This window comes from Crocodylus siamensis, chromosome 4 (genome assembly GCF_052110815.1).
Source record: "Crocodylus siamensis isolate JL-2025a chromosome 4, ASM5211081v1, whole genome shotgun sequence".
NCBI lineage: Eukaryota > Metazoa > Chordata > Crocodylia > Crocodylidae > Crocodylus > Crocodylus siamensis.
This window is the reverse complement of record NC_143398.1, coordinates 92,547,352-92,560,531: the sequence shown is the minus strand read 5'-3', so window position 1 is coordinate 92,560,531 and position 13,180 is coordinate 92,547,352. Positions and strand designations below refer to the sequence as shown.

The 13,180-nt window shown below is 43.3% G+C and overlaps 1 protein-coding gene across 1 annotated transcript in view; it reads left to right on the top strand.

The window, feature by feature from the left end:
• The window catches only part of ELK3 (ETS transcription factor ELK3), a 48,588-nt gene that overhangs the window by 23,800 nt on the left and 11,608 nt on the right, over nucleotides 1-13,180 (top strand). The window contains exon 3 of the mRNA XM_090042873.1: nucleotides 6,132-6,926. Coding sequence (XP_089898999.1) covers nucleotides 6,132-6,926 — 795 coding nt within the window. The remainder of the gene's footprint in view (nucleotides 1-6,131; nucleotides 6,927-13,180) is intronic.

The following is a 13,180-nucleotide window of genomic DNA, read 5'->3' as shown; positions in this document are numbered from 1 at the left end:
TTGACTACAGAAAAACAATAGAGCAAAGAACTCAGAAAGGCCATAACAGGTCTGAATGTTTTTGACACTGTGGCTTCCTATTTGAAAATTCTGGGTTTATCTTGTGAATCATGTTTGTACATCTAATAGTGGTAACAATGTATGCCACCCTGCAGCACCCTTGAAAGGATCTCAGTGCACTCCAGGGTATCATAGCACCCTGGTTGAGAATAGCTGGATTAGATATTCCAGGAGCAGTAGGACATAGAGAAGCAAGAGTTTGTATCCCTTATCTTTTGTTTTATACATACATTTTAAGCTCTTTGGAGGACAGACTGTTTTTTTGTGTTTGTACAGCACAAATGTGGTTCTGCTCCACCGTTGGAATTCATAGAGGCTACTGTAAAGCACACAAGAACATTAAATAAAATCAGGATAATCTCCTTCAAAGCAGTGTTGCGGTGGTGATGTTGCCTGTTGTAGTGATAACTCTTTCAAAGCTAAAATTCTTTTCCAGAATTGCATTGCCTCTTATTTATGACACTGACAATCATTACTATATATTCTCAGACAGGACAGGGGTGCTATGGATACATCTACACGTTGCCATATGATGATGTTGCTACAGCACTGTGCTTTAATACTTCCTTTTGGAAGTAGCTGCCTGTACTCCGCTGTGTGTGCAGCACATGGCTAGATTTTGCCGCTACATTGCTATAGTGGCATGCTAAAATGGGGGGAGCTTACCGCTACAGCGATGTAGCTGCCAATCACTTGTAGACCCACATGAGCGCTACTTCACCATAGCATGTACAGTGACATGGTGCATTCCTACATCACCAAGGACGACTTGTAGATGCACCCTATAATACTTTTTGCCACTGGTATTTGGAAAAACAGCCAAAGATACAATGGGGAAGTACCTTGTTACTTCAGTTGCATCTCTCTTTCTCTGCTACTACCATTAAGAAAGGAAACTGATGGAATCAGTACCTTACAAAACTGTGCATGTTCCAGCTATTTCAGCTGGTGGACACTCAGTGAAGAATCTTCATTTTGAATGTTGGTGGTTTGGATTACCATACAAGGTGACTTGCAAGCTGGAGACAATAACAGCAGTATTACAAACACCCGCAGATTCCATTCTCACAAGTATCCATGACCACAACCATTATCTTAATTTGTTCATGCAAGATTTCTTGACAGTGAAGGTTGAATGAGGTCAGTGTTATGTACTCGCTCCTTGTCTAAGTCTAGGCAAGTAAAAATCTTGCACATCATCAGCTCATTCCAAAGATACAATCAGAAGGAATTCTGCCTACAGTATGATAAAGACACTAACAAAAGTATGGTTATTTACTGGCATGTAGATACGTTCTGCTGACACATGCTCAACATATTCTTGATCAGAAAACTGCAGGCAGTCAATATGTAATTTACAGTGGCATTTTTCTCCATCCTGAAAAATGGATGGTTCCAGTAATGCATCTCTGACTTGAAACCTTAATTGATAAGTAATTACTGCTACAATGTTCCCTCATTCATTCATCTGTTGGAATAAAAGAACAAACAAAAACAAGGTGAAAATCCAGACATCAGCTGACCAACATTCATATCAAAATTGGATTGTCTTTTTGTTCTTTGAAAAATTTCTGCTATGTATAGGGAAAAATCCAGATACAGTTGGATACGTATTCCCTATCCATCTCTACAGGCCTTTCAGCTGCAGTGATATGGGTGGGTCTGCACAGGAAAAAGCAAGCCATGTGACAATATAGTTAAGGAACAACCACATTTTAAGCATTCCCTATCATGGTGGCAATTCTAGTATAGATCTGGGTAATAATAGTGGTCATAGACACAAGTAATAATAGTAAGCTCGTAGGACTTTACAAAGGTGGGTAAACAGTATAATTCCTGTACTGCAAGTTAAGAAAAGGGAGAACAAAGTTTAAGTCATTTGATGAAAGTTGCTCAAGAAGCCAGCTGAAGAACTGAGATTAGAACTCTGGTTTCCCAATTCCCAGTCTATGCACCAAATACTACAGAGATTGCTGTCTCCTGGTAAGAACTGCAGGCAATTTTTAAACTGATAAAGTGGAGGCCCTGATGCTTTCAGTGAACTAGTTTTCTCCTCCACCATCTGCAACAATATAGTAGTCATCCCTATCCACTACTGCCCCTTTTGTAGCATTAATGTACCATTCTAGACAGGCCAGTAGACATAAATAAAAGCAAGATTACTTGCTATGGTAGTTTATCATCATTTAAACAGTAAGTTTGAACATGTAAATGTGCATGTGTGTTTTTTGACAGTATGGTGAACAGTTAACTTGCTCTGCAAGAATTGTCATAAGCTATCAGATATTGGGAGAAAATTTTGTAGCCAACATTTGGAGCTAAGTCTACTGCTGTTTGGTCTCATTTGTTCTGATATGGGATATGACCAGTGCAGGGGTGGATCTTGGGGCGGGGTCATGGGGGAGGTGAGGAGGGAGGGAGGAAAGGGCAGTACTGGAGTTGCACCTCCTTTGATTCTTACTCCACCCAAAAGCAACAGGCTTGGCAATGGCAGCAGCATTTCTATTCAAGCAGCAGTGAAGGAGACAGTTGGCTTTGTGGCTCATTATACTCCACTGGATTCCTTCTAAACTCCTCATTCCACAGGTGTTAATGAACATTTCTTCTTTTTTAATAGTCTTAATGTTCCACTTAAGGTATTCTTTCTTCTGCAATTCTGTTGTCTCTTCCCTGCTCCTGGTTATGTAGCTCTTATGTCACAGCCCTACAGACTGTTTTTAACTAGTGAAAAACATTAACTCAGGCGTGGAGATAGTGCATTCAATACTTCACTGAAAAGTTATCAAGATGCTCAAGAAGGCTGGATTTCAGTTTATGAATCTGAAAAAGAGGTATCCATTTAATTCTAATGACTACAGGACTAATGAACCAATTTCTTTTAATTATACAGTGCTTTTAATTATTTTTGTCTAGTTGGTTGTGGGTTTTTTATATACTTATAACACAGCAAATTTATATTTGCTTTTGCTCCAACTTAAACTGAATAATAGAATCCTAGACCATTAGCCTATCACTAAAGCTTCTAGCTTCTTTTTAACCTGATAAAGGTATTTATTGTGTTATATGGGATGATGTACCACATCTGCACCCCTCTTTTCAAAATCCTAGATCCATCCATGGACCCATGAAAACAAACCTGGAAGTGAAGGAAAATAAAGCTTTTTATTGAAGCTAATCTGTCCCTTTCTGAATATAATATCGACAGCAGTGTTTCATAAATTACTAATTAAATTGCATTCTTATTTTTGTTCATGCTTTGATGATGGCTTCTTATGCTCAGTATTTAAGAGCAGCATCCAAAACACTTGAGGCATATCTGAACTGAATCTTTTAAGCTTCACCCATCATTAATTAGGTCTTTGCTGCAGGCTCATACTGTGCTGAGAGTCCTTGTTAAAACACAAATACATTTAATAATAGTGAAGGAAGCATCAAATCACCAGCCAGTTAGATTGCTTGTTATAGAGGAATTCCTTTTTTCCAAGCTTACTCCGATGTAAAAGAGCCTCTCAAATGTGTTTAATCTTTTCCTCCTTGGAGTCAGATGTTCTAAGCACAACATCACTTGCCAGTGCTGGATGCAACAAACCCTCAGGCACCAGAAGTGAATTTTTTTTCAAATTAAAATATTGAACAAAAACACTATCTCTGTTATGTGAATAGCCTTGAGTTTTATGTCTGATCATTTTAAAATGAGTGTGTGGTTTATAAATGAGTCAGGGAGGAGTAAAACCGAGTCCATCTGATGTTTCATCTACATCAGAGCAGAAAAAAATGTAGGCCAAGTTCTAAAATGAAGCCAGAGGAATTAAAACAAACACATACTTTGATTCCACTTGCTAAATATGTCTTGAGGTTTTAGAAATATATTCATAGTCTTTGTGTGATCATTTTCATCGTTGCATAGATATATGTACAACTCAGGATGAAGGAAGGATAGTGAAAGGGCTGGACTGAGAGACTCAAGAGACCTGGATTGCGTTCTCAGCTCAATCATAAATTCCTTCTGTGAATGTGAGCAAGCTACTTTCTGTCTCTCTCAGTTCCCCCATGTATAAAACAAAGATAACAGCACTTCCTTCCTTCTCATGTGTTTTGATAAATCCATTCATGTCTTTCAGGATCTCAAATAGTACATTGATGGGATCTGTATAAGAACACAGATGTATAGATAGGAATTGAGACTTCTTAACCCCCCCACCTCCTACACACACACACACACACACACCAAGCAGATCAAATAGTCCATATAAGAAAGCAGGGGTCTCAGACTGATGCCTGACTGAAGAAGAAATTAGGTTTGCAGGAATAACGCAGCTGCTCACGCAAGCCTTACTAAGAACAGAACAAATATTTGCAAGGAGAATGTTACCTATGAGGAGAAGCCCTGCACCAGAGAGGAGTACGCCTCAGAAAGGCATTCAAGGATAGAAACCTTAGTCACCAGCCTCATTGTGAAACTCTTTGAAACAAGAATCACTACCAAACTATCTGGAAACATGGGCTGCCTGTACAAGTGCTAGTTCGTGTTCCAGTTAACATGTGTCAGAGCAAACTAGGTTAACTGAATCTGCTCCGGATTCTAATTAGAACGCTTCAGCATGGCCTCACCGCCACGAGTATAAGCCCATGGATTGAAAAATGGCCATGGGGGTGCTGTGTCTAAACCTCATTGAATGAGGTTTAGGTAGAGCATCCTGTGGCCATTTTTAAACCAGCAGGGTCTTAACGCACATGACAGTGAAGCATTTTAATTAAGAGCAGCTCCCTGGGAACCAGGGGTGACGTGTAGGGGATACATGCAGGTGCACGTGCACTCCCAGAGCATGGGAGCACTGTCTACAAAAAGGCACCACCGACACTGTTGGTGGCACCTGTGGGCAGTCGCTGCTCGCCACTCCGCCGCCGATACTGCCCGCAGCATCTGAGGGTGGTCCGTGATCCCCGCTGCCACCAGCATCTGCAGGAGCTCCCCTGCTTACCGCTGCCGTGCTCCCGCAGCTGCGGAGGGCATGCATCATTCATGCAGGGAACCACTCTAAAACGGTCCCCCCGCCTCTCCCCTAAGCACATGTATTGGCAGCCCTCTTCTACTGTACCTGGCATGGATATCAAATGCTGTCTTCCTTTTCATGAGCTCATACTATGTAGCATCTGTCCCCATAATGCACACTTGTGCATTATGAGATGTAGGGCTTGAACCAAATGCCACTGAAGTACGTGGCCATATTCTCAGTGACTTCAGAGGGCACTAGATTGAGTTATAAAGACACTTTTATTAGGCCAAAAGTGCATAAAATAAGTGCTGATAGTAACAGCAGTTTACACAGTGGGATTTTATTATTGCTGTTGGAGTTTGTTTGCTTCCCTAGACACACTTCATGCACTGCTGAGGCATGTGCACAGCCTCAGAATTCCCAGGTTTGTGACATCCCACCCTGTGCAAACAGCAGTTTGTCATCAATTAGTTCATGCCTGCTGAGGGATGTGTTATCATAATCAAGTATGGGCAAGATTCTTGAGGCTGGAGCCCCTTACGCTGCTACAAAATGTTCTGGGCGAAGGAGAGAGGTTTCATGCTCCTAAATGAGTGTGGAGTTGGGGAGCGGTTTTATAATTGGCAAATGTTGCAAAGGAAATGCTTAAACCTAAAGGATAATGGCTTTAGAATTTGAGAGGGTAAGTTGGAGTGTTTCCTTCCTTTGCTCTAGAAGCTTTTCTAAAGAGGAAGGGATTTCAACCCAAAAGGTGATTGGAATGCTTTTTTCTCACTGACAAGAAAGGTTGCTAGGCAGCCTCAGAAGAAGATGAAGGAGCCTACTGTTCACTTACGTTGTAGAGACAATTGACTTAGGCCCTCAAGTATGAGGAGGAAGAACATCATCCATGGTTAAATATAGGGGGCTGGGATTGAGCCTAAAGGGGTGGGGTCAGGGACATGTTAAATTTGCTACAGTCTTATTTACTTTGAGTATGGAGCAATGTTAGTCTACTCATGTGAATCATAAGTGTCATTACACTTTGTGTATTCAAAACATTAATTTTTTAGCATCTGCTTTTTGTATTCACAGAACATCATCAAGAAAGTGATTGGACAAAAGTTTGTGTACAAGTTTGTCTCGTTTCCTGAAATCTTAAAAATGGATCCACACGCCATAGAAATCAGCAGAGAGAGCCTTTTGCTGCAGGACAGCGACTGTAAGATACCTTCTGAGAGCCGAGAACAGCACAAGCAGAGCTTGTCTGTGCTAAAAAGCACAAGCCGTAATGAATATATCCATTCTGGCTTGTACTCATCTTTCACCATCAACTCTCTGCAGAATCAGCCAGACACTTTCAAGCCAATCAAAACAGAAAAACTGGAAGAGAAGTCAGAAGGAAACACACCAGTGGAAGAAGTCAGGACTGTTATAAGATTTGTGACGAATAAAACAGACAAACAAGTGATGAGGCCCATTGTGTCGCTGCCATCTACTTCTGAAGCAGCAGCTGCCTCTGCTTTTCTTGCTTCTTCAGTGTCAGCTAAAATATCTTCTTTAATGCTGCCAAATGCAGCTAGCATTTCATCTACTTCGCCATCCTCATCACGGTCCCCATCTCTGTCTCCTAACTCACCCCTCCCTTCAGAACACAGGAGCTTCTTCCTTGAGTCCAGTTGCCATGACTCAGATTCTCTTGAGCCTCTGAACCTCTCTTCAGGTTCCAAGACAAAATCTCCATCTCTTCCCCCAAAGGCTAAGAAACCCAAAGGCTTGGAAATCTCCGCCCCTCCCATGGTTCTTTCCAGCACCGACATTGGTTCCATTGCCCTCAACAGTCCAGCACTTCCTTCAGGATCCCTGACTCCAGCTTTCTTCACTGCACAGGTAAGATTTACTATATGAAACAGTGCCCTCTTTGGGCAAATAGTTACCAATGTGGGGACCAAATGAAAGCTCAGTACTGTATATGCCCATAACTCTCATAGTGAGGAAAAAAGTATATAAGGAAGAGGGGGAAAAAAACCTGTAACAAACGTCTATGTAAAAGGTGGAAGGTAGAGTCCTTGTTTACTCTCAGAGCTTCGATAGCAGCGTGGAGAAAAGCAATTGTCATTCATGGGGTGCTTTGGAAGATAATGAGAAGTTCATTTGGGACAGCTGTTACCATGAATTAGCATGAAAACCAGTTTCAAAGTACAGGAAACCTTTGTTATTTGTGGGCTTGGCATTCACGGTTTCAAATATTCGTGAATGCTGAACCCACATTTTAAATACACTTCATACACTTCCAGGAGCTCCTCCGGAGCTCTGCACTTGCTGCCACCAGGCTCCCGCCGCTGTGCTCCCTCTGCGTCTGGAGCTGTGCCCCCCCCAGCTGCTGGGGGCACTGTGTTCATGAAAGTAGTGCCTTGTTTGCGGTTTTCACTATTCGCGGAGATTATGAGAACATATCCCCAGCGAATGGTGAGGGTTGCCTGTATGTAGAACAAGGAGGGAAAGACCAAGTAACAAGAGAAGAAGTTACTGGGTTAAAATATGTACATATACATCTTGAGATGCTTGGTTGAGTTTAACACCAAATGCTGTACCCATTCATAAACTGTGACATTCTCATTAGCTTTCAAAGCAGATCAAAATGATTGGTCTATAAGAAATGTCTCCTAAGTTAATTTTAATTTAAAAAAGCTTTACAGGTTCATAACACTCATTTCTGCATGGATGTAATATATAACCATTTTGTTTTTGTTCCCTATAAAATGGATGTTTATTAATTACATCATTGTGTGTGTCAGCATTGAACTAGTTTTTTTTAAAGATAGAGTTAACTAACAACAAAGGCTGTTAAACAACAGTCACCTGGAAGCAGATGATTTAATGCTTCACCCTACATAATTTATGTCTGACTTCACCATACCAATTTAGACAGGGCATCTACTGTAAAAATGTCCAAGATTGGAGAATACAGGATTAAATTTTAGACAGAAACCATTAGGTGAAATGTATTGAATAAACTCAAAGACGTAAGATCATAGATGTTAGGGCATCTAACTCACAAAAGCTAGGAAATCTGGGGTTCACATTCAAGTTTTATCAGGAATTCACCATAGTGATGCCTTTCTTGTTGGTAGAGCTCTACAGTATGTAGCACAAGGGGATGATTTGAGGCCCCAAATAAAGATCAGTTTGCTGGTCTCTGCCATTTGTGCACATTATAAAGCTTTCAAATTGTTAAATACTTTTGGCAGGTAGAACTGGACGGTGGCAAGACAAAATTTGAGGTACATTGACAAGCTTGCATAGTGTCTTACTGGTAATAATCATGGTAAATATTTTACTTGCTGTGGACAAAGCTTAGAAATAATTCATACCAGGCCCCAGAATTAAAGAAGCTGAAAGCAAAAGTTTATTGGAAGCCTTCTGGAATCTAGTGCCACCCCAAAGCCAGTACAGTTTCATTTCATAGATTTCATAGACCATTTGTTTCCTTATTGATTCATTTGTTTATTCACCATTTCTTTGGGCTCTTTATTCCCTCATTATTTAGAGTAGTGTGTAGTATGAAAATTTTAGAGGGAAAATCAGAAGGACCTGATTTTTTTTAGTTGATTACAGGCCTGCTCTTGAAGGATGCTTACCAAATCACCAGTGTTAAACCATTGGTTTATCCGTGCCTTAGCAAATAATTTTTAAGTGTATCCTATCTCAGAAGGAACTGATTGATTATATCAACGTGTCATGTAGCGTTTTAGGCCAAGTACCCTGAAGACATCTGGTAGCATAGCTGGAGCACCACAGCTCCCTCCTAGGTATGAACGATTTGGTTTAAAAAGCATCCTGTGTCTCTTAAAACAGGCCTGTTCAACTTCTAGCAGCGAGGGCTCCACCAACAGGGACCACACACAGTGGGGGCCACACCAGCATAGGCCACAGGTCCTTGCTGTACCATCCTCCACTCTCAGCTGTGGGCTCCCTCTGTATCGTGCACTCTAGCCCTATCCCTTGGGGCAGGGCAGAAAGCAGAAGGCAGAGGAAGGAGTGGGGGAGCCTGGAAACCCACATCAGAGTGATAGGGGGAACTGCAGCAGGTGGGAGCCCAGGAGCTGCGTGTTAACCCCCTGCCTTAAAAGCTTAACTTAATGAACCTTATAATAACATAGAGAAAATACAGGCACCATGTTTGAGTAACAGTCAGGTTATGACACCAAGTAATTAAAAGAAGACTTGCAGGGAATTGTAGGTCTTACATATCATCCTACATGTGATTTATAATATTCTGATATAAGCCATCAAAAATATATTCACTCTTGTTTTCCAAATGTTCAAAACTTGAATTTGAATGATTCAGAGAGAGCTTAACAAATGCAGCCTCTCTCTCTGAGAAAGTCATTCCAAATAGCTTCCAATTTACGTTCTGATCATGTGAGCAGAAGGCTTGGCCAAATAGCTATAAAGGACTTTTGTAACCAGTTGGGTTCAACTCAATTTCAAAATGGCAAAAACAACCTGAAGATGACAGGAATTTTTACTACCAAGGGTGAAAAAATTGTTGCGTGTTTTGTTTTGTTTTGTTGAACTTGAAAACAGGCTTATTTCAACAATGCCATGGAGTATTTTGCTTGCTTGGAGCTCAGTGCTTGTTCACACGCTAATTAATTATTTTTTGGTTCTAGTGGCACTGCTGTCCTTCTCTGACCAAATGAAATAAACTTATTTATGTGAAACTTTTCTTTAGACGTTTGTTTCAGAGTTTGCAACAGTTTCTAATGCACTGATGCCTTGGCTATGAAATGAGCGTAGGTGCAACTGCATCCCCCTTCACGTGTCATCAGCTGGATTTAGGCCTTTAGCCTCACAGTACAAAATTTCTACCACAGGAGGTAAAGGAGTAACTTCTGTTTGGAAGCAAAAGTAGGCTTTGTCCTCTAGAATCACGCAAGACACACTGTGCTAGCAAGGATGATACTTACTCTGGCTTCTTTGAGAAAGCAGATCCACGTGCCAAGAAGAGCTCTTTTTGTATATTGAACAATATTAATTTGAGTATTTTTAAAGCAGTGCTCCTACAACTCTAACCTTGCTCCATCTAGATTATTGTGGTTAATGATGGATTTTAGATAGTTGAGTCACACTGATTTAAAATATAGTAATTTATGTAGAGCTCCAGAGGGCAGCATGTGGGGTGATATATGGGTTTTCCCATGTAACTTAAGAATATTTCCAACTGCTTTGTTGGTTATACTTTCAGCTCCTTTGATGGTTCTGATACTGTCTTCTAGCTTCATTGACTTGAAGCTTGGAGTGCAGTGTGTACTTTTTGCATTAAATGATAACTAAGATAGAGGCTTACTGTGGCTCGCCTCAGCTAAGCATGTAAATTACTAGTATGTGGACTTTAGTACAGTTGTCAGGAATTGACTCAGCCAGGTTACAATTCAGTTTCAGAGCTCATCTCTCTTTAAACATTTACTTTTCTTTGAGGAGACTTTTCAGAAAAACAGGGCTTTCCTGCCTTTTTGAGAGGTCTCTGTGCCCAATTCTAATAAAACCCTCTCCACTTTGTTCTCTGGTTCTTCCTAGATAACATATGGTCAGTTCTGGATCTGGATCAAAAAGGTTGATGAAAGAAATAGTAAATTGTGAACTTCTGGTCCTCAGGTCTCACTGACACTTCCTAATTCTTTGTCCCAGTTGAGACTGCTGTTGTTATTACTTGAGCACAATAACTTGAGAGCCATCTTAGCAGAAGTTAGCAGGGCAACTCTGCGTCCTGGGCAGTCATGGTGCATAGGCAGTAGGCCTGTGCAAATAGGTAAGTATTTGATGCAGATTCGACTGATTCAGAGGACAGTGATTCCATTCGGAGATTCGGCAATTCAGATCAGCCAGGGAAAGGCAGGCACATCCAGGTGGCTGCAGGTTCTCCCGCTGCTCCTCTGGCTATTCCTGCCTCTCCCCAGGTGGGGGGAGTCACAGGAGAAGCGCTCATGGCTGCCCTGCCTGGCCGCAGCCTAGTCCCAGCACTAAAAAACAAACAAACAAACAAAAAAACACACACTCACCTGCTGCAGCAGCAGCAAATGGGGCCTCTGGGTGCCTGTGGCAGAGCCCCACTGTGCAGCAGTGGGCAGCGGGGATCGCCGCTGCCTGGCACCTGTGCAGCAGCTACCCCATGGCATGGGTACAGTGTGGCTCGGCAAGGCGCTGTACAGTGTCTGGGAGCTGGGGCTGCTGGGGCTGAGCACTGCCAGGCTCTGGCTGACACGTGGAGCTGCCCCAGCTCCCAGGCAAATTGAACCAGGAGCTGGGGAATCAAGCCGGGGGCTGGGGAAGTGTTTAGGTCCCTGAACATTCCCCCAGTTCTTGGTTTGATTCCCCAGCTGTCCGATCGCTTCCCCCAGCTCTTTCCAGGGGGGCCCCCAGATGATGCAGGATGACAGCAGGCTGCTGCTGCTAGCTGGTGATGGTGGTGGCTCTGGGCTATTTCCCCAGCCAGCAGTAGCAGTCTGCTGAAACCCCATGCGCAGATCCAGGGGCTGTGCCCCACCCAGGAAGAGATGGGGGAATGATTAGAGAGCTGGAGAAACTGGGAGCTCCAGCTGAGATGGGGAGCCGCTCCAGCTCCCAGACAGCATGTGGCGCCCTGAGGAGCTGCGGGTGCCAGGCAGGGGGGGAAGGGCAAGCCCCACTACCTCCCACTACATCCTGGGGCTCTGCCACTAGCACCCAGAGGCCCCAGTCGTTGCTCCTGCAGCCACTGAGTGCAGGGCTTTTTTTTCCCTTTTTTATAAGTGCTGGAGGCTGGGTCAGGCAGGGGATGGGGCTGGGCAGCACAGTCATAGGGACTTCTCCCGCAGCTTCTCCAGCTGCCTCTGCCTCGGTGGGGGGAGCCACAAGAGCTCTGTCCTGCCACCGCTTGCCCAGCCAGTGTGGGAGGTGAGGGATGCAGGTGCGGCAGTGCTGGGAGTGGGGAAGCTATTTTGAATGCTGGGAGTGGGGTAGCTATGCCCTGCTGTCACTTGCCCCCTTCCACGTGGAGTGAGCCACGCCTGCTCATGCTTGCATCCTACCCCTCCCCCCCAGCTGGGCAAGCAGCAGCAGGGCAGAGCCCACGCCCTCAGTGCTGCCATGCCCACATCCCATGCCCCCCGCCCACCTCCCCGAGCAACACGCCCCCTGCCCCATCTTGGCAGCTTGTCCTAGCCCCAATCCCTCCCTCCCCGCAAGCCCAACAGATTTACCAGCTGGAGTCAGCTGTTAGCTGCCTGTTTAGTCTATGGCCGAATCTCCGAATTGGACGAATCTTTTTCTGAAGCTTTTCTGAATCAATTGGGAGCTTTTACTTGGTCTCTCAATTTGATTTGGATTCATAGATTCAGTCTCTGAATCAGGCTGAATCTCCTCTGAATCAAATCAGCTACCGAAGCTTTGCACAGCCCTATTAGGCAGTGCCGTTAGTGGCAATGTGGTCAGCCATCACTGCAGCCTCCCCTCATGCACACAATGCAGCTCTTGTGGTTAATTGCCCTGCACACTCCCCCTGACACAAAATTATGCAACTGCATTATATACTCTTTTACGTTTCCTTCCCTGTATTCAAATCCCACTGCTACTTCGTCTGTGTGACTCCCAAAACCTCACCTATGCTTTATTCATGACGTTACAAAAGGATTTAGGCCTTCATTACTTCACAACACATACTTCTACTTCCTAACTAGTCCTTCTGAGATTCATATCAGCTGTCCCCACACAGCTATGAATACCATCTGGTTCATCGTTCTCCAAAGTACAGGTTTTCCAGTGCATCAAACCCAAGTGTTACCAACTTTCAAAGCCCTTTTCCAACTTTAAGTCTCCATATATATCTCCTTTTTTAGGCATCCTCCTTTCTCTGCCTGTGATGCCACCTTAAAGAATCCCTATTTGCTTACTTTTCCCACAAATATCTGTGCACCTTCCTCCATCCTGATCTTTAGACATATTCTGAAAGACCCATAATTTCTCCTTCAGATTTCTTCACTAGCCCCACTGGTGTTGATTCCTGCAAGCAGTCAGCTACTTAATAGCAATGACTCTTTTTTTTTTTTTTTTAAGAATGACCTTTACAATCACTGGGAAGAGGTGGTCACTGTGTGACCTTA